The following is a 27434-nucleotide window of genomic DNA, read 5'->3' on the forward strand; positions in this document are numbered from 1 at the left end:
TTGTATATTCATAAGCATTGTATATTCTTGAATATTGACTACAACTCCAGTGGGCAAAGCATATATGGGAAGTACTTAGAATATGCCACCAGCACACCAAAACTGAGACACAATCAAATTGCTCAAAGCATTTCAGTTCGAAGCAAGTAAGAAATCGATTCTTTTGGAATCAAATGAAAAATGAGCGCCTTCGAGGACAATACCTCCTAGTCCAGCCGCTGGTTGCTTCAGTGCATCTTGCACTGAATTCGACACTTGTTCCGTCGTCCAGGAAGTCCTTCCCATGTATTTCTTCTCCAACAGCTATGCTCATAGAAGCTTGAGACTCACCCGGATGAGCAGAACATACTGGACCGGAAGCATTGAGATCAAGGCTGCAGATCCAGGGAAAAACGCATGAGATCTGAGATTTTTTATTAGCCGCAGAGATTTCCCCATTGGGGGGGAAATCATGACGCAGCGGATCCGGCGACAAATGCTAGAGAAATACTTGAAGGATTTGTTACCTGGGCGCTCCATGACGCATCTCTCCCATCGACTGGTCCATTGGGGGAGCGGACGGAGCTGCGCCCCAGGTCGAGGAAGAAGAGCTAGTGGGCAGAGCTAATGGGATCCCCTTAGGTTGACGATTAGGTAAGCGCTCCGTCTGCTGGGTACATACACGGTCACAAGTCATGTTCCAAGAGAGGACGTCATGCTCCGAAAACACTTCACGTAAATGGACCAATGTGTCAAACACTTGTACCAAGTAGCTACGCCTACACAATCTAGCTCCTAATGCTAGCCCGGCCTACCAGGGGACAGCGAGTAGACAGTTCATGATCCACACGCATGACTCAACGTATCAGATACATAGCATCGAGGTCCTCGATCACACAAACTTCGCACTCGTGTTGCATGGGCTACTTTAGAGTCACACCAATAGCATATTTCCCAACCCGACACTATTAGACAGCGAGCATGGCGGGGACGACAAGCATGACAAGAGATAACACTATTGAAACTGTTGTGAGCAACACAGAAATAAATGACGCAAGCATAGGTATAGAGAGAGATGACAAACCTGAAGTGGAAGAGCCACACAGGGATGAGATGTAGTCTGCACTGGCGCCTCTTGAAACGCCCTTTGTACGCATGGAATTTGCTATAGTCGAAGATGCCAGGAGGTACAACCATAATTATGCAAAGTTCAACGGTTTTACATAGATTATCGCCGAAAGCTCAAAAAAATAGAAGAATATAATGGGGGGGGGGATGAGGTGTCACAAATCAAGAAAGAATAAGCAAAAAGGATGGTGACGACCCAGTCATCCCGGAACATAGAAAATATATTGTGGTGAAGACGGACTGCCCTGTCAAAATGTAGCTCAACATTGAAGGGGCTTAGTGGGTGATAACAAATTACATAGGAGATCACAACCATGACATGATATTTATTTTTTGTCATGGTGAAGTTTCTAAACGCTCACCATGGATTCACCCCACAAGAGCAACAATTTGTGAAGTTTCTGCATGATCGCAACTTGCAGCCTGGGAGAATGATGCATATACTGTCCATGATAACACCATACCTGCCATCATGTGCGTTAAACTTGGTAGCGAAATAATGCAGGGAGAGTCAACTAACACACATGAAAGACACAATTGCGTACTTCATGGAGGAGAAAGAAGATGCTGATTTTTTTCTACAGTATTGAATTGGACGGCAAAGAACGCATGGTGAAGACGTATTGGATAGATGGTGTTGCGTCTCGTTTGGTGCGACATACTCCGCTTCACTACGTTTCAAATAAGCAAGCAAGCACCAAACCATCATAGACGTATTGGATAAATATCTCACAAGCAAGCATGTACAAGATGCGCTCCGTTCATTGCTCCTAATGACGTTGCCGGATCGTGCCAGCTCGATGGAGAGAGGGGAGGGCTGCAGGTTATTTTGGAACGTTTCAAATAAGTACTTGGTGTCTTTTGTTTTTGAGACAAAGTACCTGGTGGTTTAACACTTTCGCAGAACGCAACCGCACCAGCTTTTCGGCCCGGTTGCCGTAGTTTCGGGCCCGGTTCCGCTGGCCCAGAACGGTCGCAGAGGCCCGTATCTTCTGTTTTTTTTCCCTTGTGGTCACCTCGAGGCCCTTCTTCGCCTTGGCTAGTCAAATCGGAACTCGCAGGGGACTCCCATGGTGGACGGCTGAGCTCGGGGGAACCAGGGCGCGGCGTCAGTAGCCGAAACCTCAGGTATCAACCTCCCGAAACCTCGATTTGAACCTGCCGTTGATCCAGCCTTTCCGAGCTGAGCGGTTCCGTATCCCCGCCATAATGCCGGAACCGAGTTCGGATCCGGGCAATGGCAAGGGCAAGAGGAGCCTCCCTTCCTGGATGGGCTCCGGCTCCGGCGACGGCGGCGGCGGGCCGAGTCCGGGCAAGAAGAAGCACGCGGAGGCGGCCCGCGAGAGGGCTCCAACAGGGCCGGATTTCTCCAAACTCTTGGTACTAATATCTGGAAGCCTCTCTGGCTCTCTGCCTGTTGTTGTTATGTGTGTATTATGTGAATGTGGCGATGATTCTGTGTGTATGGCTGGGCAGGATGGGGTGGTCTTTGTGCTGTCAGGGTTCGTGAACCCTGAGAGGGGCAGGCTGCGCTCCCAGGCGCTGGACATGGGGGCGGTGTACCGGCCCGATTGGTCCGATGATTGCACGCTTCTTGTTTGCGCGTTTGCCAACACCCCCAAGTTTCGGCAGGTGCAGTCGGAGAACGGAACCATCGTCGCCAAGGTTTTTCTTAATTCTGATGACAAATGAAGAAATATTAGCATCTTTTATCCCGTTTCTTTGCCTGCAGCTACAAGCATAACCTGCATGCTGCCCTGTGTCATCTTATGGTTGACATCCCTTAGTTTCTGCATAATGCCATTATTAATTCTTCAAATTGAAGTAGGTAGTGTGTAGTCCCTTGGCATTTGTTGCTCGCTTTTCTGTCATGAATACTTGATGTCATGTGATCATGATCTCATATTGATTCTCTTGTTGCATTGAAATGATAGATGTCATACACCCACTTTTATGCAGTATACCTGCTTTCATGAAAATGCCGTTGAGAATTCAAAGAAAGGAAAGAGTCACGCACAGAATATGTGCATTCCAGTGATCCATGCTTAATAGTTCTGCCGTTATGCACTGAGTGTTTCGACGTGCAACTATGTGCGATGAGAAGACTAGCTGCCTCAGTAGATTCTTGGAGACATTGGGCTCCTCGATTTTTCAGCAAGTCATATCTATTATCTTGTCCATGTTTTTAGTTAGGCCATTAAATTTGTGGCAACTTTAGCTGCATATCAGACAAGCATACTACTCTGTTCATATGTACACTTAAAAGTTTAGCTTGATATGGCCATATGTTTAAGCAAACCTTAGCTGGTCTCATTTGTCATACATCTTCACACTTGATAAGTTGAATTTGTTGTTGCTGGGAGCAACACAATTGTTTCTTATCCTCTTTATGTGTTTTAGGAATGGATCTCAGAATCTCACAGCCAAAGAAAACTCGTTGACATTGAGCCTTACCTTATGCATGCTGGAAATCCATGGCGCACAAATAAAGAGCCAGCCGAATCCAGTCAAGGTGGTAAATTCTTGCGTCCAGCATAAAGTTTATCAACATAGGCTCCTTTTTATTTCAGCTTATTTATTTAATTATTTAATTTAGATGCTCTCAAGACCGTATTATTATTTTTCTCTCTTACCAATATGGCATATTTGGGTTCCTGTAACTTCTTTGTGACTTAGACAATATGCCAATTAACTTGAAAACGTTCCTGTGGACCATGTCAGTGTGATACCAGTTTATCACTTACTCCCTCCGTCCCAAAATAAGTGTCTCAACTTTGTACTAAGCTTGAGACACTTATTTTGGGACGGAGGGAGTATTAGATAGCTCAAGAAGATGCTCCTTAAGACTTAATTTTTGTAGTTCTCCTGGCTATGGGCTTAGGGCTGCCCTCCCCATGGAAAGAAGGAACAACTACACTTTGTCCCACAGCCCACTGATTGGTAGTACTTTAGTGATGCTTTGTTAGTAATAGATGCCAAACAGAGCTGTAAACTTGGTAATGCTAATGGGCAAACTGGGATTGAGTTTTGGTAAGCTTAGTAAAGAACCATTTGATGCCCGTTAAACTAATTTGTAAAATTTGAATGATATTTGTAGTTTTGCTGTACTTTACTACTTTTTCTTTGTGTACTTTTGAATTTGTAGTAATTGCTTAAATTTATAGTTCTGTTTGTTTAATTTTTTGTATCATCCTGTTGTAGATCAGAAGAAGCCACGTAAAGAGCATGAAAAGCAACTTGAGAAGACTCATGCTAAGACACCGCCTTCTGTTGCCACTAAGGTCTGTTCAAAATAAATTAGTGAACAATCCAGAACCATGCTTTCCCAGAAGCCTGCTTAATTTGACATAAAACCAATTTCTTATCAGTAGTAACTATTAGCTGTCTAATAGAAAGTGGACAATTGGTAGGTTTATCTCACCTGAATCTGGATATTTCCACAAGGAAACAAAGCAAAAGCAATGAGGCCTGGCAATAGATAAGAGTGTGCAAGCACGCATTTTAATTGGATTTCCCAGCATTCAGATTAGTTAAAAAGACTGTGCTTTTCAGCAACTCTCCAATCTTCTATATCTGGTGTAAGATTATTACTCCACATGCAAAAGGCAGGACATCAGAATAAACTGACCATAGTTAATTGTAACTTCCAACCTGCATGCGCTATGATGATGCATTTTTTATAAAATCTAATGTACTGTGGGATGCATATTGATGTTCCTTGAAAACAAATGACTTCCCAGCGGTAATAAATAGGTAATGACATCTAAATTATAAAACAGTCTATGTTTAAATTTTCATGAATGGAACAAAACGTAGGCAACGCTTGTCCTGCAAGCATGTCAATATGCTTTCTTTCTACAGGACCTTATATAGTCTCTTTTCTACAGGCAGGACATTCAGGCGCTATAAATAAACAATTTTCTCCTTCAAAAATTAAACAATGGGCAATGGATGATTTTGCGAAGACGATATCATGGTTGGAGAGCCAAGAAGAGAAGGTGAGAAGTTAGGGATAATAAAATGGTCAGGTGATGGTGATGAAATTATATTTCAACTTTCAAGCCTCCTTATGGTCTTAGTCTTTTTGTCTGCCTCAGGTTTGGTACGTAATAAATTACTTTTACAATCAGCGTATGGCTATCGTAGAGATGATCTGCACACCAAGTAATTGTCCAATGATACTTTTTTTTGGATTTCCAAGGGGCAGAAACAACATGACCCAATAAAATCAGACTTTTCCTAGTGTAAATGAGATCAGCATTTTCTTAGGCTACTATAATAACATGCAATGCATATTATCTGTGATGATGAAACAAACAACTAAACACTGAAGATGTCTCATCATGGCTAGCAAATCACATTGCAGCTGATAGTTGTCTTCAGTATTCGGTTGACTTGTCCTCGATCTGTTAACACGTGGGAATAATGCTCTTGATGTTACCTGACTTCTCTGGCTTCTTGTCTGATAGCCAGAGCCAAACGAATTGAAGGCAATAGCTGCTGAAGGGGTCATCACTTGTCTGCAGGATGCCATCGAATCCCTCGAGCAAGGCAATGTAAGTAACACAACACCCCTCTTTATTTAGGTAACACTAGCAAAAGGGTCCGTGCGTTGCAACGGGAGAAAAAAATACCACACGCTTTTAATCTTTTTATAATCATTTTAATTTATTAAAATAATAAGCTAACTAACTAATGTAGTCAGTCCTATCCTATTTTGTTGAGAAATCAACCCGTTCATTGTTAATTCCAGCATGATGAGAAATTGAGCGCGACAAGCAAAGCAAAACAAAGAGGCTACGTGAATTGATCAATGGACTGTTATCTTATTTCACTCATGGGATAAAGAATGTGGGATCAGATGACAAACTGAAGGTGGTGTTCCATTCTTTGTCACACAAATCCCCACAAAACAAAATTTCTTGCCGGTGCTTGGCAGACGGTTGGAGGCATGGGGAGGGGATCTCACCAGATGACGAGTTCCTGCCGGAGGAGGGGATACGATGAGGGGAGTAAGGGTTAGGCGCCTCTATCTGGCCATAAGGAGTCGCCGTTGCCGCGCCATAACCTCGGAGTTCCCCGTGTGAGCCATGGAGGCCCGCCTCCACCTGCAAGTACTTCGCTCCGCTCGCCGCCGCCGTTCTGGATCGAGCAGACGCATCATCCCCAGTCACTGTAGCTGTCGCGTTGATTTGATCCAGAAGCTGTGCTCGAACGCCGAAACGGGGGCAGCAAGCGGGCAGAGGTACGGCCGCAGAGGCGGGTGGGTTGAGATCGACAACAGTGGTGGTTGAGGTCGGCCGCGACGGCGAGTGGTGTGGCAGCGGCCTGGGCACAGGCCAGGGTGGACCAGGGTCGACGCGATGCGCTCAAGCGCCGCAACGGGGGCAGTGAGCGGGGAGAGGTACGACCGTGGAGGCGGGTGGGTTGAGATCGGCAGCGGTGGCGGTTGAGGTCGGCCGCGGCGGCGAGTGGTGTGGCGGCGGCATGGGCACAGGCCAGGGTGGCCCAGGGTCGACGGGAGGAGGCGATGCGTACGGGTATAATTTTTGCAGCGAATCGTTTTTTTCCTTTTGCGTTGCAGATAAATGATGGAGCGCGGGTTGAATAACAAAAATTACATGGTTTTTTTTTATAAAAATACCGCGGTGGGTTTTCCGACGGAAGCAATAGCCGCTTTATTATTAGGTATAGATATAGATATGTAGGTCTTTTGAGTTTCTTGCCAATTATTTTCAATCATCAACAACAGATTAGCACATGCAGACGAGGTGCAAGTCTTACGTAACCTAAAACATTGAAATGCTACTTGCCTGGATGCCAATTGTTGATGTCTGTGTCAAATTGCCATTGACTTATTCTGATTATGTTTGCAATGGTGAACACCAAATTGTGCCAAACATGTTTTCTAAGTCCTGTTGTGTATCTTACCAGAAATGTGGTATATCTTACTAAACATGTTTTCTAAAGCTTGCGTCTTCAAACTTCTCTTGTAGGATATCAGTGGTGTGGCGGAGCAATGGAGCTTTGTCCCCCACGTTGTGGACGAGCTAGTGCGGCTGGACGGAAAGGGATCATCGATGTCTAAAGAACAACTCGCCCAACTAGCAACCAAATGCAAGAAAATCTACCAGGCCGAGTTTGCCCAGATGGACAGTGATGACAAGAAGGGCAAGGAGCGTCCCGGAAGAACCGGAGTGGACGATGCTCAGTACGACAGCGATGATACGATCGAGATGACGGAGGAAGAGATTGATCTCAGCTTGCAAACAGTTCTCAGGGATTAGTAGCTAGGTCAGGAGAAGTTCTTTAGGAGAGGAGAGCAAGGACTGTGTATCAGTGAGCATGGTATGGCCGTCAGTAATCGGAACAGTCTTATTATCACTGAGTTTCAGTGGAGTTTGTGCTCTGTTCTTGATCAAGCCTCTCTCTTTTTTTGGGTTCTTTTTTGCTGTTTTGATCAAGATTTTTTGGTTTGGCGATTTTGATTGACTTTCTCTCAGTCGGGTTTTTTGGTTGAATGTTGTGCACTAATCAACTACAGTGTCCAAAACGATCTTACATTTTGGGGCGGATGGAATACTTGAGTTCTCCATTATTTGTTGAACAAGACGAGTGTCTGCAGACTACAGGGAGGTGTAAACAGAGTGATAAGTCACTTGCACGAGGATGGGGTTGAATGAAGAGACCGATACAATCTCAGACACACACGCCCTGAATGAACCAATGGGTGGCCTGCTCCATTGATCAGTGCATCATGACGGCATACAAGGAAAGTTCCGAGCATAATTGCAGCTATGAATGTTGTCAATGTCAACACCGCGAGTCAAAGCTTTATTTGTCACCGTAAAGAACTCTGCGCCAAAACTGTAATAGGCTGGAGATGTCTACTTGTATAAAATGGTGTTGTCTGTCACCTCGCACGCAATAGAGTTGTACCACTACTAGGACAAGTTTCTGGGCATGGGCGAGAGTTGCAATACGTTTATCTCCATGCATGGCAAACATTTGCTTCTTTCCCGGTGTTTCCTATTCATATGTGTTCTCAATCAAATTTTGATTTTCTGGCAATCCATCCTCTCTTAAGTTTGTGCCGAATACAGCCTCTTTACTATACTAAACTATTCAAATCAAATAATTGTGATGTAGAACTGCGTGGATGAAGGAATGGTGATAGGGTTTGCATGTTGCTAACTCAAGTGAAGATGGAGTAGTATATATAGAGGGAGGGAAAGGATTATCTCTACACATCTTGAAGGTGGGTGGGGCATCTATTAGCCTTGTTTTCACCTTACTAAATTCTAACATCACATTTATCCTTTGTCAGGTGATGGTGATGAAATTACATTTCAACTTTCAAGCACCCTTATTGTCTCAGTCTTTAATTATGTCCGCCTCAGCGTTGGTATGTAGTAATAAAGTACTTTTACAATTAATGTATGGCTATCGTAGAGGTGATCTGCACGCCCAGTAGTTCTCCAATGGTACTATTTTTTCGAATTCCAAGTGGCAGAGGAACACTCCGACCCAACGAAATTAGACTTGTCCTAATGTAAATAGATCAACATTTCTTGGGCTAATATAACAAAATGCAATGCATATTATCTGCCATAATGAAACGAACAACTAAACAATTGTGATGCATCGCCAATCGCCGTGGCTAGCAAATCGTGGAGCAGCCAATAGTTTTGTTCGTTAGACTTGTCCTAGATATGTTAATACAATGGGAATGATGATTGTTGTTATATCTGACTTGCCCGCCTTCTTATCTGATAGCGAGAGCCAAATGAATTGAAGGCAATAGGCAATATCTGCCGAAGGGGTAATCACTGCCTGCATGATGCCATTGAATCCCTTGAGTAGGGCAATGTAAGGAATGCAACACCACTCTTTATTTAGATATGCTCAGGTCTTTCGAGTTACTCGTCTGTTATTTTCCAAGTATGAACATTGTATCTTAGTGATTTAGATTAGTACACACGCGGACTCAGGTGCTAGTCTTAACTCTTAAGTAACCTGAAAACAAAGAAATGTTGGTTGCCTAGGTGCCAATCGTTGATATCTGTGTCAAATTGCCATTGTCTTATTGATTATATTTGCAATGGTGAACACCAATGTACGAAACATATTTTCTAACCCATGTTGTGTATATTACTCGAAATGTGCTCTATTCTCAGTTGACCATGTTCGAATTTCTCTTGTAGGATACCAGTGGAGTGGTGGAGCAGTGGAGCTTTGCCCCTATGTTGTGGATGATCTAGTGCGTTTGGCTGGAGAGGGATCTTCCCTGTCTAAAGAACAACTCACCCAACTATCAACCAAATGCAAGAAAATCTACCAGGTTGTGTTCACCCAAATGGACATTGGTGACAAGAAGGGCAAGGAGCATCCCGGGAAGACCGGAGCGGACGACGCTCAGTACGATAGTGATGATATGATCGAAATGACGCGGGAAGAGATTGATCTCGCTTGCACGCAGTTACCAGAGATTAGTAGCAAGGTTAGGAGAAGTTCTTTAGGAGAGGAGAGGAAGTATTGTGTATCAGTGAGCATGGTATGGCCGACAGTAATCGGAACAGTCTTATTATCACTGAATTTCAGTGGAGTTTGTGCTCTGTTCTTGATCAAGCCTCTATTTTTTGGGGGTTCTTTTTGCTGTTTTGATAAGCTTTTTTGGTTTGGTGATTTTGATTGACTTTCTCGTGGTATTGTCAGTCAGGTTTTTTGGTTGAATGTTGTGCACTAATCAACTTCATTGTCAAAAATGATCTTACATATTGGGGCGGATGGAGACTTGAGTTCTTCTCCATTTTTTGCTGAACAAGACGAGTGTCTGCAGACTACAGGGAGGTGTGAACAGCCTGATCCAATGTTGGGGAACGTTGCATGGGAAACAAAAATTTTCCTACGCGCATACAAGATTTATCCATGGTGATGAGCATCTACGAGAGGAGAGATCAGATCCACATACCCTTGTAGATAGCTAAGCGGAAGCGTTAAAGAACGCAGTTGATGTAGTGGTACGTCTTTGCGATCCAATCACGATCCGTGCCATGAACTCCCGATCAAGCGCCGAATGGACGACACCTCCGCGTTCAACACACGTACAACTCGATGACGTCTCCGCCTCCTCGATCCAGCGAGCGAGGGCGGCGTAGTAGATGAGTTCTCCGGCAACACGACGACATGGTGGCGGTTGTGGTGGTGCTATCCCGGCAGGGCTACGCGTAGCGCTAAGAAAACCGCAAACAAAGGAGAAAACGATCTAGGGAGAGAGAGGGGCGCCAAGGGTTTCGTGTGTGCTCTTGGGGCACCCCCTCCTCTCTATATATAGGTGGAGGGGCATGGGGAACAGCCCCTCTAATCCCTAGGGCGCAGCCAAGGGAAGAGGAGGTGGAATGCTAGTCCCCTTCCTTCCCTTCCATACAAAGGTGGACTTTCCACCTTTCCCAATTGCATGGCCTTGAGGGACTTGTGCGCTTGGCCCAATAAGGCCACGACGTCTCCCCTCAGCCCATGCAAACCCTTGGGACATGGTGGAACCCTTGGTGTACTTCCGGACTCCTTCGGAAGTTTCCGGAACCTTCTAGAAGCTTCCCGGCACAATACCAGAAAAACCCGAAACATTTTCGGTAGCCAAAATATGACTTCCCATATATAAATATTTACCTCTGGACCATTACAGAGCTCCTCGTGATGTCCGAGATCTCATCTAGGACTCCGAACAACTTTCGGTTACTACCACACATAACTCATTAATACCAAATCGTCACCAAACCTGAAGTGTGCAGACCCTGCGGGTTCGAGAACTATGCAGACATGATCGAGACATTCTACGAGCAATAATCAATAGCGGGACTTGGATGTACATATTGGCTCCTACATATTCTATGAAGATCTTTATCGGTCGAACCACGATGCCAAGGATTCAATCAATCCTGTATACTATTCCCTGTCCATCGGTATGTTACTTGCCCGAGATTCGATCGTCGGTATCTCTATACCTAGTTCAATCTCGTTACCGGCAAGTCTCTTTACTCATTCTGTAATAAAATAAATCCTTAGTCACATTGCTTGCAAGCTTCTTGTGATGTTGTATTACCGAGTGGGCCCTAGAGATACCTCTCTGTCATACAGAGTGACAAATCCCAGTCTCGATTCACGCCAACCCAACAGACACCCTCGGAGATACCTGTAGAGCACCTTTATAGTCAACCAGTTACGTTGTGACGTTTGATACACACAAGGCATTCCTACGGTGTCCGGGAGTTTCATGATCTCATGGTCATAGGAACAGATATTTGACATGCAGAAAATAGTAGCAATAAACTCAGACGATCACATGCTACGTTCATAGTTTGGGTCTTGTCCATCACATCATTCTCCTAATAATGTGATCCCGTTATCAAATGATAACTCTTGTCTATGGTCACGGAACCTTGACCATCTTTGATCAACGAGCTAGTCCATTAGAGGCTCACTAGGGACAGTGTGTTGTTTATGTATCCACACATGTATTTGAGTTTCCAATCAATACAATTCTAGCATGGATAATAAAATGATTATCATGAACAAGGAAATATAATAATAACCAATTTATAATTGTCTCTAGGGCATATTTCCAACATCCAAGTCACTCGCACGAGGATGAGATCGAATGAAGAGACCAATGCAATCTCAGACACATACACGCCCCGAATGAACCAATGGGTGGCCTGCTCGATTGGTCAGTGCATCATGATGACATACAAAGAAAGTTCCGAGCATAATTTCAGTTATGAATATTCTCAATGTCAACGCCGCAAGTCAAAGCTTTATTTGTCACCGTAAAGAACTTTGTGCCAAAATGGTAATAGGTTGAAGCCGAGATACATACAAATTAAGAGAGAAAACAACATGGAGGGCTCCAAGTTATGTTGTGATTTATTGAGATGACAACATAAGTAAAATGGAGTTGTCTGCCACCTGGCACGTAATAGGGTTCTACCACTCCTAGGGAAAATTTATGGCCATGGGCGACAATCACAATACATTTATCTCCATGCAGGACAAACAATTGCTTCTTTCCCGGTGTTTCCTATTCATATGTGTTCTCAATCTTATTTTGATTTCTGAAAATCCATCCCGTGTTAAGTTTGTGCCGATCGAATACAACCTATTTACTATAGTAAACAACTCAAATCAAATAATTGTGATGTAGAACTGCATGGACGAAGGAATGGTGATAGAGTTCACATGCTACTAACTCAAGCGAAGATGGAGTGGTATATTTAGATGGAGGGAAAATATTGTCTCTACACATCTTGAAGGTGGGTGGGATATCTATTAGCCTTGTTTCCACCTTACTAAATTCGAACATCACATTTATCCTTTGTCAGTTAATGGTGATGAAGTTACATTTCAACTTTCAAGCACCCTTATTGTCTTAGTCTTTAATTATGTCCGCCTCAGGGTTGGTATGCAGTAATAAAGTACTTCTACAATCAATGTATGGCTATCGTAGAGGTGATCTGCACGCCAAGTAGTTCTCCGATGGTACTTTTTTTTTGAATTCCAAGTGGCAGAGGAACACTTCGACCCAACAAAATCAGTCTCGTCCTAATGTAAATGAGATCATCATTTCTCACGCTAATATAACAAAAATGCAATGCATATTATCTGCCATGATGAAACGAACATCTAACCAATTGTGATGCATGGCCGTGGCTTGCAAAACGTAGAGCCGTAGATATACTTTTGTTTGCTATACTTGTCCTAGATATGTTAATACAATGGGAATGATTATTGCTGTTATGTCTGACTTGTTTGCCTTCTTGGCTGATAGCCACAACCAAATGAATTGAAGGTAATAGCTGCTGAAGAGGTAATCACTTGTCTGCAGGATGCCATTGAATCCCTTGAGCAAGGCAACATAAGGAATGCAACACCACTCTTTATTTATATATGTGCAAGTCTTTCGAGTTATTTGTCTATTATTTCCAAGTATGAACACTGTATCTTAGTGATTCAGATTAGTATTTATGCGGACTCAGGTACGTGTCTTAACTCTTAAGTAACCTGAGAACAAAGAAATGTTGCATGCCTATGGGCCAATCATTGATATCTGTGTCAAATTTCCATTGACTTATTGATTATGTTTGGAATTGTGAACACCAATGTACCAAACATATTTTCTAAACCATGTTGTGTATGTTACTCAAAATTTGCTATATTCTCACTTGACCATGCTCGAACTTCTCTTGTAGGATATTAGTGGAGTGGTAAGTGGAGCTTTGCCCCTATGTTGTGGATAATCTATTGCATTTGGCCGGAGAGGGATCTTCGCTGTCTAAAGAATAACTCACCCAACTAGCAACCAAATGCAAGAAAATCTACCAGCAGGCTGAGTTCGCCTAGCACTACAAGAAATATGTCAACTAACGAGCTGCAATATTGGTCACTGAATGGTCATTGATTTCCATTTGTGACCTTTTTATGACCAAAAACAGAAGGCCTAAAGTTGAGGGTCTTTAATGAACTATACCGACCTTTTTTCTGGATTGGTCGTAGGATTTTATGACCAAACAGAAGGTCGTAGGTTTAAAGACCAAATGATTTGGTCACTAGCAATCTGCCCCGCACCACGTCAGAGCCACCGTGGCAGGCTGACGTGGCAGAATTATAACCAAATGAAAAGGTCGTAAATAAGATTCAACCCGGTCCATTCCGATCATCTACATGGGCCGGGCCCAATAATTTGGCCTTTTATTTTCTGGGATAGAATCTTTTACTTAGCAGGTTTTTTATTAGTCCACTTTTCTTTTGGGCCTTGGCCTACTGTTTTTAGTCCAGTTCTTGTTTGGGCCTTGGCCTACTCTTTTTTTAGGCCCAAGCCTTTTTAGACAAATTCTAATTTGGGACTTGGCCTACTCTTTTTTTAGGCCCAAGCCTTCTTAGTCTATTTCTTGTTTGGGCCTCGGCCTTTTTGCTGTCCAAACTAACTTTAGTGCCCAAACAAAATGGTCCAAACAAAACTTAAATAATTGACAACTTCACAAAATACTTCATCAGGTTCACAGGTTCAAATAGAACAAGACATTGTTTCATCACCAGAATGACCAATCACTTAAATAATTGACAACTTCACAGGTGCACAGCTTCACAAAAACTCATCACGCATTTCCACCGAGCTGTCAAAGTCCATGGCCAGCGGACTTTCCTGATGGTCCGTCGCAACCGCCATAGTTGCTTTCTGCCTTGTGACTCTATCAGGTTCATCAGGTTCCAGGATCCTCTTTGTTTGTCCTGGAGGTGGGGCCATCACCCTTCCTGGAGGCATTGCAGCAGATGCTTCTGAGCTCTTCCTCTTCTTGCTGGCTGTCTTCTTAACACCAGGCCTCTTCGTTTTAGATTCCTTCAGTGCCTTGTATAAATAGCACAGAAAAAAATTAGATCACAAGATAAATATGTGAGCACAAGGAAACACAGAGCATATAAGAACCCGAACCCTCCAAGCAAGACATAGTTTGCACCTTAACAGTCTTGTGCACTACAACTTCATCCTCCTTAGGATTGTACTCTGGGTCATCACTGATAACTCCACTACCTTCTTGAACCCCATTAGTTGTACCTTCTTGTACATCATTTGTTTTCCTAATCATTGACGCTATTGCATCAATGCCAAGGGACTGCAATATCGGATTGTTCCTCATCATATTTCTAGCCCTAACCTTCTCGTACTCGGTGAGAGGATGCTCATCTTTGCAAGGCAAAGTAAACATAATTATTAGGTTAATTGTTGGAATGCATGGACAGACAACCAAACATATCTTATGATATTTTATTATCATTTAATCCTACTTATTGAGCTAAGGAAGAGTAACAGCACACAGGCACAGCTAAGCCAACTAATTCAGATTACAACAATACATTTGCATAATAAAATCTGACAGTATTTTACATCACCAACCTCCAAGATATTTTACTTAGCATATTACATTTCACTTAGCAAATTAAGACACATTTTATAAATCTGACAGTATAACCACAAGGAGCAACTTGCATACCACTGGATGGCCTCGGGTTTGACCTTGTCATCCTTGACATGGATGATCTTGAGGTGGTGCTTGCAAAATAGAATAAACAACAATCAGATACAACAAGGATAAAGTAAAATGATGCACTTATATCAATGAAAGAAAGCATTTAGACGAGCATGCACATACATGTAATACATGTGAAGCAAACTTGTTGGATCAACAATATAGTGATGTAGTTAATGCATCAGTACTAATACATGTAAAACACTTGGACCAGCATGCACATACACATGTAGCAATGCAGATACAGTTAATGCATCAGTACTAAACTGACAGTTGAAACAAGCAACTAAATTGAAGCACTTGGACTAGCATGCACATACAAGTGTAGCAATGCATCAGTATTAAAACATGTGAAACAGGAGGTAGTAATGTACTAAACTGATAGTTGAAGAAAACTATATATGTGAAGCAATGCATTAACTATTTACAACAATTACTTTTATGTTTTAACTTGCAATTTTATCCATGTACCCACAATCATCTATAAGCAAAGTAATTACTCAACTGTATCCCTAATGGAGGCAAACATATGCATTCATAGCAACTGGTTGCCCAACATTTGGTGAATAAAGAAGCAAGCAGTGTGCAAGCAAGCAAGCAAAGTGCATGCATAAGTGCTACTAATACAAGCAAGCAAGCAAGCAAAGTGCATAAGTGATACTAATACAAGCAAGCAAGCAAAAGAAGTGCTACTGATAGAAACAAGCATAGTGCTACTGATAGAAACAAGCAAGCAAGGAAGAAAATTGAAGAGGAGCAAGCAAGCAAGTACCGTTGATACCAACCCTAGTAGCTTCTTCTCCAAGTGCTACTGATACAAGCAAGTATTACTGATGGAAACTCTAATTAACCATGTATGCTAGCAAGGAAGCAAGCCGTAGTAGTCAAGCAACATGAACATGAACCCTAACCCCATGAAGCAGACTACCAGAGGGGGATAGAACGAACCACTAGGAATAAATCCCATGAACATGAACAAGAACCTCCAGGAGCTCCTAGATTGACCGAATCCTAACCCTAGATCGACCAGGTGGGGGATGTACCCCCATTTGTTATCCATCACAAATGCAGGACCCCATGATCCAACCCTATTGATCCAGCCCCATGACAACTACAACCCTAACCCCATGAATCTAACCCTAACCCCATGAACCCTAATCCTAACCCCATGAATGTACCGAACCATCCCAATTGATCCAGCCCCATGAACCATAGAAGAACACATGAGGGGGATCTATCAAACCCTAGAAGATCTACTAGAAGAACACATGAGGGGATCTATCAACGGGAGATGGGTCAAGGGGAGAGGTACCTATCGTCATCGACTGTTGATTATGTAGATGTACCCGCTGTCGTCGTCGATGTAGTCGTAGCCGTCGACGTCGATGTAGATGTAGCCGTCGTCGTCGATGTAGATGTAGCCGTTGACGTCGTTGATGTAGTCGTCGTCGGGGAGAGGGGAGAGGGGCGGAGGGGCGACGCGGAGCAGGGGAGGGGCGGCGGAGTGGGGAGTGGAATGGATCCCGCGTGGGTAGTGGGGAGTGGAATGGAGAGGGGAGTGGGAGAGGGAGTGGTGGGTCCCGCGTGGTAGTGGGAGAGGGAGTGGAGGGAAATTTTGGTGGGGTGGGAGGGAAAATTTGGTGGGGTGGGAGGGAAATTTTTCACTAGTTTTTTGGGGTTTGGAGGCAGACTTTTTCTTTTTCTTTTTATAGACATTGTAGAAATAATGGTTAAAATCATACCGAATAGTTCAAGAAGACATCGATACTCAAATTTATATATCTTTTCTAGTTGGCATGTCACATGTGATGATGCGACACGAAGGTTTCCCATTTTTTTGATTTTTTTTGAATTTTTCATGGCCATTTCAAAATGCGATCGAAACGGCGGGCATGACAGTTCCTACCTAGTGGTTGAATCTTGGAAACCTTTTGGTGTTTCTATGGTTAAATAGATACTTGTGTACCTAGAAATGATTTTTGGAAAAAATAAAGAGCAAACTATAAGGCAGCCGCAGTTCAAATTTGACCCGCTTCCAGCTGATTCGACATAGATTTGTCTTTTTCACGAGAGATGGATAAAAGCTTTTGACACCCAACCATTTTGTCAATTGTACATTAAATATGACCTAGTATGTTAGAAAAATGATTTGGACCAATTTTGAAACAAATATATGGTAGGTCCTTCACAAAAAAACTCATTTCGGGCACTTGAAAAATGAAAAATGATTTTTTCATACAAGGAAGATGAAAACTTCCTTAATCAACATTGTTTGTCATTCCAACATGCACCATTATGCAAAATATGAGACCATTTCAACAAACTATGCCATGAATATGGCCATGAGATTGATCATGTGGCTTGAAAGCCATGAATCTTCACACATGATAGCTCATTTGTGTGGCTTGAAAGACATTTGCAACAAATAAAAAGTCACTTAAACCAATCTATGAACAAATAAGATACGACAAGTAAGATCAACCAATCTATCAACATACTTGGGTTGAACAAAGATAAAGTCACTTAATCATACATAATTAAGAGATTCTTCTCATCTTGCATTACAACATTGCTACAAAAGAGCAACACCCCAACAATAGCATAGTACAGTTACAAACATAGCATAGTGGAGTCACTTAATCATACATAATATAGAGATTCTGATCATCTTGCATTACACCATTGGTACAAAAGAGCAACACAGCAACACAACAACACATCAACCATAGCATAGTGGACTTCATCTTCATCTGATCAGCTCATCCATCCAAAATGTCCCTGATCATCTTCATCTTCTCTTGGTTCTTCTCCAATGCCTTCAACTGATCAGCAATTTGGATCTTCAGCTCATCCCTGCGTTTAATCAGATTCTCAATTCCTTTCTTCAGACCATTAATGTGAAGGTTGAGCACCAAAATTTCATCATTAAGTTTGTCCTTCTCCTTCAAATGATTTGCCTTCTGGGTCCTAATGACCCCGCCTTGAGCTTCTGCAAGGTTGAGCAGTTGATTCACATCTTCTACTAGTTTGTCATAGTTTGCATCAAGATTTCTTTTCTCCTCAGTGAGGTGGTGAATTTTCAGTGAATTCTCCAAATTATCATCCCTCCTAGCACTCTTGCTGTCTTCCAACATTTCCCACAGTTTTAACAATGCATTTTGCATTGTGGGAGGCCACTCTTGGTCTACCCAACCAACAAAACCACAGTTTTGAGGTGGCTGCAATACAAAATAACCAGTACTTCAACAATACAAAATAACCAGAAAATAACAAGCCAGAATTCTGTAATAAACATGCAATGACAGTGCTGCAATAAACAAGCAATGACAGTGCTGTAACAAGCCAGAATCTTTTAGCTAAACTAGCAATGACAATGCTATAATAAACAATGACAGTTTGAATATCTGAGCTAAACAAACAATGACAGTGATGTAGTAAACACTGACAGTCTGAATCTTTTGAGCCAGGTAGAAAAAAAAGAAGCAACTTCATGCATGTCTAACACTAAAGAAGATAGAACTAACCGGCTGAGCACACACTAAAAATCTTCTCCCTGTCTCAAATCCTTCGAATGCTACGCGACGCTCAGGCAGCAGCCCATGCTTGAAAAAACATGTAGGGCAGAATTCTCGATGCCCATGTAGTCTTCATCATCGATGCTAGGAGGGGTCTAAAGAAGAACCAAGAAACAGAGATAAATCCCCAATGTGAAGAAACCGAAACCCTAAACCTAACCCTAGCTCTACAAATTACCCGGTACATCATGCCGTCTGAGGAAGAGCTAATGTCCAGGATCTATAGGTCGTTGCTACTCTCATCCTCGTAAACCATGGCGCGGCGGAGGTGGTGGTGGACGACGAGCTTCGGCGACGAGGGGGGCAGAGCGCGAGCAGAGTAGATTGGCTCGGTCGACCAGGTTCGAGCGAGACACAAAGACCGATCGAACCGGTTCGTGCCGACCAGGTTCGAGCGGGCCATTTGTTTTTTTTGAAGGTGTCTATGCCATTTTTTTGTAAGATGTCCCGGATGGCACGTGGCGGACGGGACGTTGCAAGAATTGTCACATCGTATAAAGAGGGAACTGCCACTTCGTCTCCCTCATCTCCCTCGTCACCTCGTCTCCCTTGTCTCCCTTGTCGCCTCGTCTCCCACTTCGTCTTCTCGCTCTCTCCCGTCGCACCGTCTCCCTCGTCGCCTCGTCTCCCACACCCAATGGAGGGTGCTCGTCGCGCCGTCGCCGTTGCAGATCTTGAGGTGTCGAAGTAGGAGGAGGACACGACCGCAACCGCTATCGACGTTGCGGAACTTGAGAAGGAGGTGCCTGTGCCGAAGCAGGAGGACACGACCGCAACCGCTGTCGCCGCTGCGGATCTCGAGAAGGAGGTGCCGAAGCAAGAGGACACGACCTCGAGCGGTGCTGCCGACGATGAGGTGGGTTTTTTAGATAGGGTTTTCTGGTTTTTTTTATAGTTGATTCATGCTTGAATGCTACATATATTTATTGAGACTTGGATTTCTTTAATTTCAATCTTGATTTGTGCATGTGGATGTGGTAATGCTTCCCGTTCCCCTGCTTTCATAGTTATCGTTGATAAGCAGGAGATTTAGCATATATTCAGAGAGAAGAACACACTCTGCTTTTGCATGTGTTGGCGAACTTTTGCATTTTGTTGGCTTGAATCAACGAAATCTTTCTCTTATTAGTAAAGATTTCACCTAGATCATGTGCTTGATATATACGAACACCCATTCCTAAATTTCGCCTAGGTCTGCCCCCTCTCTTGCATTTTATTGGGATTATTAGTAAGGATTTAATAAGAGTTAGGTTTTGAATTGGGATCTTGATTGCTGCATGTGCTTAGATTTTATTATGTGCCAGATATGTTGATAGATTTGTTGTGGTTATCCCTTCACTGGGGCACGACAGGGGCTGAGCAGCCCAATAGTGCAATGTTCTGCTATATAAAATGCAGAACAGAGATAATCGTCTTGTGCAAACAGATACGAAAAGATAATGAAGTGATACTTACAAATTTCTTGCATACATCACATTTTGGATGAAAGCGCTCCTTGTAACAAGTTTTATGGTATGGATGGTTTCGTGACATGGAGAACTGCATGTTTGTCACGCCCAAGATGCGACCCTATCCTCAATTTGGCACGAGGGCCTCGTCAGGGATAGAAGTGCATCTCGTCGTGTCGCAAGAATGGATATCGTTACAAGTACATGTACTGAAAATAAGATATATGTATAGAGTTGGCTTACACTCGCCACAAGCTATATCAGAGTCACATCAGTACATGTACTTGTAACGATATCCGTTCTTGCAACACGACAAGATGCGCTTCTATGCCTGACGAGGCCCTCGTGCCAAATTGAGGATAGGGTCGCATCTTGGGCGTGACAAGTTGGTATCAGAGCAGTACCGACCTAGGAGCCCCCTTGATTGATCGAACTTGGCCGAGTCGAGTCTAGTGAAAAAATACTTTGAGTCTAGTTATATATCGTAGAGTAGGATTCTTTTTTCTCCTCTTCTATGCTCTGGTGAGGAATCTTGACGTAATAATTTAATTCTACTCCTCTTCTCACTCAAATTTTTTTTAGGATCACGCGGATATTTTTGGAATCTATATGATGCCGATGTGACGGAGTTCTGTCTTGGTGCCTCCTATCTGCTTTGAGTTTCAGGGAAGTTGAGCTCCAGGGGATTCTCGAGCACATCGTTATCATTCAGATTTCTTAGTATTTCAGTACGAAGGATGTTCGTAATTGCTTCAATACTGGTAGTGGCGAGATAACCCCGATGTCCCCAGTACTAGTGCAGATTGTTCGGGAGTACTGCCATACTTTGTATCGTTGTGATCACGAGGGTCTGTTGTAGATGAAGGTTCGAGATTCTGGTTGTGTGTTGACGGATGTGATACAGGTGATGAGTTAGTTTAGGAGTTGTGTGAAATACTCCTTGTATCCATGTACCAGATTGCATGACCAGATATTTCGGGAATTCATAGGTGGGAATTCAAGTAGTTGCTTATAGGACATTCTTCCAACAAATGCATGATGTTAGGTTGGGGTTCGACATCTAGTGGATTCCTGTCCACGAAAATATCGGACGAAATCTTTCTCATGAGTTTGTTCTGGCTTGTTTCATAAGCCTCTCCCTTTGTTTTGTTTTAATATGGTAATTCGTGTTGCTTCGATGTCAAGTGGTGATTTCAGATCTTTCCTAAGAGGTGTTCTCATATTTTTATGTGAGAATGCAAATTCTTTTGTTCTTTCAATTGTCATATCAATTTTTGTCAACCGGAGTCATCTTATCAAATCCATTCAACCGGTGTGTTCCTCTCCAAGTCAATTCAATCATCTCTAATTTTGCAAGATCGTTCTCTCATTTATACCGGAGTTCATCTCATCTGTCCCAAGTTGTCTTTGTTTTTCCCCACCCTCCCGCCCTTTTTCTCAGTGATTGATTTTCATCCAAGAGTTTTCTTTTCATTGTGCTTCCGCTGTCTGTTCTTTTCTCTCTTACCCGGTGATTCGTTGTGAAGATTCTCAGGAGATTCATGTTCATCTTTATTCATTCTTGTCATCTTTCTGGTGAATTTAATTTAGTTGTCTGTGTTCATCATATCCTATTCATCCTTGTAATTCTTCCTATGTTGGAGTTTCTTGTCAGCCTATCTTTATTTCTTTTCTATCTATCCTATCCGGAGTGTTGAAGATATCTCAGAGTTTCTTGTTTCAGATCTTTAATTATTTTGAGGTGCTCTACCTCATCTAGTTTTCATTTGTTCCGGTGCAATATCTCTCTTTCTAAGCAATCTTTTCTAACGGTGGTTTCTTTGAGTGGGCCCATAACCCACAGGTTTTCCCAGGATCTTTCCTGGCTCTTTTAATCTTTTCCTGGAGTTCTCTAATTATTTCAACTATGATGTAAGTATTATTTCCATCAATCATATTACTTCTTCAAGTTTTGTTTGAATTAATTCTCATATTGGCTCAACATTTCATTCTTCTTTATTCCGGAGTGTCTCATTAATTCTTGGTGGTGTTCATCTCATCATTCTCTTCTTTCAAGACCGAAGGAGTGTTTCTCTCGAATCTTGGTCCATTCTCTTGGAGATTCATCATTTCAGCCTTGTGCCATCATCTTAATTGTTGTCAATCATGAGTATCCCCTTCTAGCTATCCGGTGCATTTCTGAGTTGTTTTTATTCTCGATCCTCCGAAGGCCATCATGTTAGAAGATTCTTCGTTCTCAGCTTTCAGCTTTCATCCTCAATTCTTCTCCATTGTTGTCTCTTCATTCGTCTCTCGGTTATTCCGGTGCCTTGTTCAAGTTTTCTCTCAGGTGGCTCATGATCTCTTCTTTCTCATGTATCTCCATTAATTCGTGGTGTTCCCATTTATTTGTGAATTCTTGCCGGTGCGTCCTTCAATCATGCCTCAAGTGATGCTTATCTCTCTCCTCAATCATTTCTAGAAGAATAAGTTGTATGCTAAATCCGTTGCTGGTCATCAATTAAACTTGATGAAGGATAAGCATAACATAATTCTTATTCTTGCTTCATTAAATGATTTCAATTCTTCTTCCAGAGTGGCTCATGATATCAATTCCTTTTCTCAACTGTTATTATCTTTTCTTTTCCGGAGTTCCAAGTTTTCTCAAGAATCTCTTTGTGAGGTTTCATCTAAATCCTGGCAAGGTCATAATCTTATTCTTTTCTACCTTCTTATCGTTGCATCATTCATTTGTATACAAAGGTCCTTCTTGGTGGTTCTTCAAGGTTTCAATTCTTTCTCAAGTGTTCTTCAAGATTCTTGTTGGAGAACCTCAAGTATCCTTTCTCTTGCATTTATATGTGCAATTGTTCTTCCTTTATCCTTTGAGGTGGTATTATAACATTCTTGTTAGTGTAGGAGCCTCGAAGAGTTTTCCTGTCAAGAATGAGATAATTAAACCCACCGATTCTATGATCATTAGACATTTTCAACCCATGATTTCTTCATTGAGCTATCTTAGATTGGATTTCACCTAAAGCTTTTCCTATGGATTGTTGCTATTAGGGTGCTTATCATTGATCCTAATTCTCAAGGTATCCTCTTGGTGTAAGAATTATTCTTATCTTGTTGCTCCCAATCTATCCTTGTTTCTTTTAGTGGTTGGTTGTCACCTCATATTTGTTGAGATGATTTTCGTAAGCCCACTACTATTTTAATATTTTCGTTGTTGGTTTTCCAACTACCACGTCAATTCTACGACCGGAGGCTCTTCAATTCTATTGTGATGATAGTTGGCATTCTTTCTTCATTCTCTTCTTCCGCTTGAGTTAGTTCCTATTCTCGTGTTCCGGAGGCATTGTGATGTTGCTCTTTTGGGTCAATCTTGTTGTGCTATCAAGATCATGGTGTTACATCGTTCTATTTAGTTGTTTGTCATGTATATTGTGCAATTCTACCTTCTTATCGAATTTGTTGTCCCATTTTCCTATCGAAGTGCTGCCGAAATTTTCCGTGAATTCTTGCTTCTTTCCCATATCATTCCTCATCTCTTTGCAACTTTCAAGGACCGTTGGTTTCATTCGTTTGTCAAAGAAGCGATTAAGTTTTACCTCTTGTTCTTTCTCATCCTCTCCCCCTTTTATTCTTGGATCTCGGGGCGAGATCCTCTTGTAGTGTAGGATAGTTGTGACAGCCCGATGCCGACGCCCGAGAAGATTCCCCTTTATTTCCGTTTCCGTCGTGTGGTTAGTTTTATTTGTTGCATCATCATTTAGTTTGCATCGTCGCATCATGCATGGCATCATGTCATCCGTGTTTTGTCGGTGTTGCTTGTTGCTGCATGTTGTTGGGTGTCACTGCCTTGTGAGTGGCGTTGTCTTGTTGGAGTGATGAGAGTGGGTGCGTGAGAGCCACCTCAAACCCTATTGCACCGCGGATCTAAAACCTTCTCTCCCCTCTTATTTTATTTTTGTGGTTTTGCTAAAGATTTCAGACTTAACCCCCCTTTTAAAAATCCGTCTTCTTTTAAAATGTCCTTTTATTAAATGTGGGGGCAACCCTTGGGTTTTCTTTATTTCCTCCTTTTGTTTTGTTTCTAAATCCGTATCATTTTCTTTTCTCTTTTAAAGCGCTTTTATTTTATTCTTTAAATAAAAGGGGTTTATTTTTATTTTCTTGTTAAAAGGGTTTTATTTTAATTCTTAAAAAGGTTTCATTTTTTTATTTGTTTAAAAAAGGCCCAAGCTATTTTGATAGTTAGGGTATTTTTTTTATTACTTGTTAAGTCCTTTTTTTTGTGTGTGTTTCTCTGTTTTTTTAAAAAAGGGAAAAAAACCCAAAGGGAGAGAGGCCGAGTCGGCCCAAGGCTAACGAGGCCTCCAACCCTAGCGCCAGGGAGAGCCTCGCTCGATCCCTCTCCCCCCCGCTGTGCCGTCGTCGTCCTTCCCGCGAGCCCTCTCATTCTCCTTCCCGTGCGACTCCCTCTCCTCCCCCTCGCCTCCGAGCTGCCTGTGCTCTCAGCCCCGCGCGCCGCCCTCTTCCTCGCCAGCAGCCAAGCCGCCAGCGCCGCCCCATGGTTGTTCCCCGCGCCCGCGGGCTTGCTGCTCGCCTCGCCGTCCTGCGCCGGCGCCGCGTGCCGCCAGTGACCTGCCCGCGATGCGCCGCCGTTACCCCGCGCCGGTGCCGCGCCGCCGCGCTGCTGCCCGTCGGCCGGACCTCGCCGTTCCCTACCCCGCGCCGCTAGCATCCAGGCTGTCGTGCTCGTCGTAGGCTCGGCCTGCAGCGCCGCCGTCCGGCCCGACCTCGCCTCTTGCCGTGCTCACCTGTGCTGCGCTGCCAAGCTAGCTGCTGCCATGTGCTGTTTTGCTGCTGCTGCATGCTGTTGCTGTTGCATTTTGCTCATAACTACCTGCTGTGGCTGTCGCCATTGCCGCTGCCGAGTTGCTGATGTTGCCTCCGCTGCCTGCCGCGAGGCAGTGCTGTTGCTGTCATTGCCTGAAGGTTGTTGTTGTTGCTGTCGACATGCTACCGGCTCCTGCTGCGTGCTTGTGCCGTGCTTTGCTTGCCTGCTGCCTGATTGCTATAGCTGCCGATGCATGTTGTTCTTGCTGCGTAGCTTGCTTGCTAGCGTGCTGCCTGCTTGCTGCTTGGTCGTCGTAGCTTAGTTGTTGTTGCTCTTGCTGTAGGTAGCTAGACGCTATAGCTAGTCTTAGTTGTTTTTGCATTTAGATGCTAGGTTGCTTAGTTGTTGTTGCTGCTAGCCGATGCTAGGTGCGATAGCTGCATGCCGTCGCCGCTTGCTGTTGTCGTGCGTGAGGCTTGCATTTTGATGCTTGTGTTGCCGCTTGTCGTCGCCGCTTAGACCGTCCCGGCCGCGTGGGATGGCCAAGTTCACGAGTACCACGACGTCCCTGACGACCCCGGAAACGAGTTCGACTACCGACGCCGAAGACCCGAGAACCACAACGCCGAGCGAACGACTACCGTCGACGAGACCGGAGTACCCTGACTTCCAAGACGACCACGACGACCACTACTTCCACGACGACCACGACGACAACTACTTCCACGACGTCCACGACGACCGTTGTTCTCCTTCACCGAACCGAACCGCTTTGAGTCGCATGCTTCGAAGGTATACCGATGGAACGTTGTCGTGAAACGAATGCATGTGATGTATGAGATGAATGTATGTTTGCGTCGTATGTTGCCCGTTGCACGTGTACCTCTTTTGTTGTGCCCCGACACATGGGAACCCGGTAATCGGGATCACCCCACCTTTATTTAACGTTTCCGCACACGCATCGTATACGTTGGTATGATATCTCGACGAGATTACCGGGATAGGAACGTTATTGTGGCATCGTTTCCATTTTGCCGCCATGGTTCCCTCTCGCTCGCCGTGGCGACACTTGATTCTTTCTCTCCTTGCCCGTGTTGTTGTATCTTGCATGCATGACGCATTCATGGCATATATCGTGTGTTGCATGTCTCTTGTGTCGTAGCTCCGATCTATGCTCCGCGTGTTAACCGACTAGGATGACAGGTAGAATCACCGCTTCACCTCTTGCCATGTTAACCACATTTAATGTTGTCGTGTAAATAATCGGGAGTGAATTAAATAATTAATCGTGGAGTTTCGTCGATATGCAACTCATTGCATATCGAGCTTCACTTAATGTGTAGTGTTGTGTGAGGTGAATTGACATGCCATCACTTGCATCATTGTTCTGTTCATGCATCATATTAGGTTTGCATCATGTTGTGCATCGTGTGGTGAATATCTGTGTTGATGTTTGTTTTCGGTTTGCTCCGTCTCGATAGAGTTCCGCAAGCGTGTCAGAATGTGAGGACCCGTTCGACTACGTTGGTTCGCCGACTTCACGGAGTCATTCTTCTTCCAAGCGGGATCTCAGGCAAGATGACCATTTCCCCAGATACCATTACTATCATTGCCATGCTAGTTTTATCGCTTCTATCGTTTATGTCTCGTTGCCTACCACTTGTTATACATCAGCCTCTCAACAATGCCATGAAACCTTCAACCTGTTCGACCTAGCAAACCACCGATTGGCTATGTTACTGCTTGCTTAACCCTGTTGTTAGCGTTGCTAGTTGCAGGTGTAGTTGCTTCCATGTGATAACATGGGTTCCTTGTCATATCACCATATTAATGCTATTTAATTTAATGGACCTATATACTTGGTAAAAGGTGGAAGGCTCGGTCTTTCTAGCCTGGTGTTTTGTTCCACCTTTGCCCCCTTAGTTTCGGCTACCGGTGTTATGTTCCATAAATGAGCGCTCCTAACACGATCGGGGTTGTTATGGGGACCCCCTTGATAATTCATTTTAGATTAAAGCTGGTCTGGCAAGGCCCAACTTTGGTACTACATTTGCCTAATAACTAATGAACTGCATAGGGAGTAATTAACCCGAGGAAATTTAATCAACCCCCGGGCCAGTGCTCCTCATGAGTGTTGGTCCACCCACCTAGCAGTCGGCGGTGCCACCACGGGGCAACTCGAGGTTTGGTTCCCGTCCACTTTGCATAGACGGTGTGTCCTGAGAACGAGATACGCGGCTCCTATCGGGTTCGTCGACACACCGGGTGGCCTTGCTGGATTAGTTTTACCTTTGACGAGATATCTTGTGCATTGGGATTCCGGTGATGCCGTGGGTAATCTCAAAGTTGAGGTTTTCCACTAGGGAGTCCGACGAGATCGCGAGCTTCGTGATTGAGGATT

At 43.6% G+C, this 27434-nt stretch overlaps 1 protein-coding gene across 1 annotated transcript; it reads left to right on the top strand.

Moving 5' to 3' along the window:
* Positions 1-2145: 2145 nt before the first annotated feature.
* Positions 2146-7529, top strand: LOC123409672 (DNA-repair protein XRCC1). Its single transcript, XM_045102542.1, has 7 exons — positions 2146-2487; positions 2584-2772; positions 3508-3619; positions 4309-4388; positions 4995-5105; positions 5577-5663; positions 7104-7529. Exons 1-7 carry the CDS (start codon positions 2317-2319, stop codon positions 7392-7394), a joined length of 1041 nt encoding a protein of 346 aa, XP_044958477.1. The 5' UTR covers positions 2146-2316; the 3' UTR covers positions 7395-7529.
* The last annotated feature ends 19905 nt before the right edge of the window (positions 7530-27434 follow it).

The sequence above is a fragment of the Hordeum vulgare genome, chromosome 7H (assembly GCF_904849725.1).
Source record: "Hordeum vulgare subsp. vulgare chromosome 7H, MorexV3_pseudomolecules_assembly, whole genome shotgun sequence".
Taxonomy (NCBI): Eukaryota; Viridiplantae; Streptophyta; class Magnoliopsida; order Poales; family Poaceae; genus Hordeum; species Hordeum vulgare.

What these genes read in the sequence shown, in the direction of transcription:
- LOC123409672 (XM_045102542.1), top strand. Translation starts at nt 2,317, where the DNA reads ATGCCGGAACCGAGTTCGGATCCGGGCAATGGCAAGGGCAAGAGGAGC. An exon ending in TGGAGAGCCAAGAAGAGAAG is followed by an intron (nt 5,106 to 5,576) that starts GTGAGAAGTTAG and finishes CTTGTCTGATAG; the next exon opens with CCAGAGCCAAACGAATTGAA. An exon ending in AATCCCTCGAGCAAGGCAAT is followed by an intron (nt 5,664 to 7,103) that starts GTAAGTAACACA and finishes CTTCTCTTGTAG; the next exon opens with GATATCAGTGGTGTGGCGGA.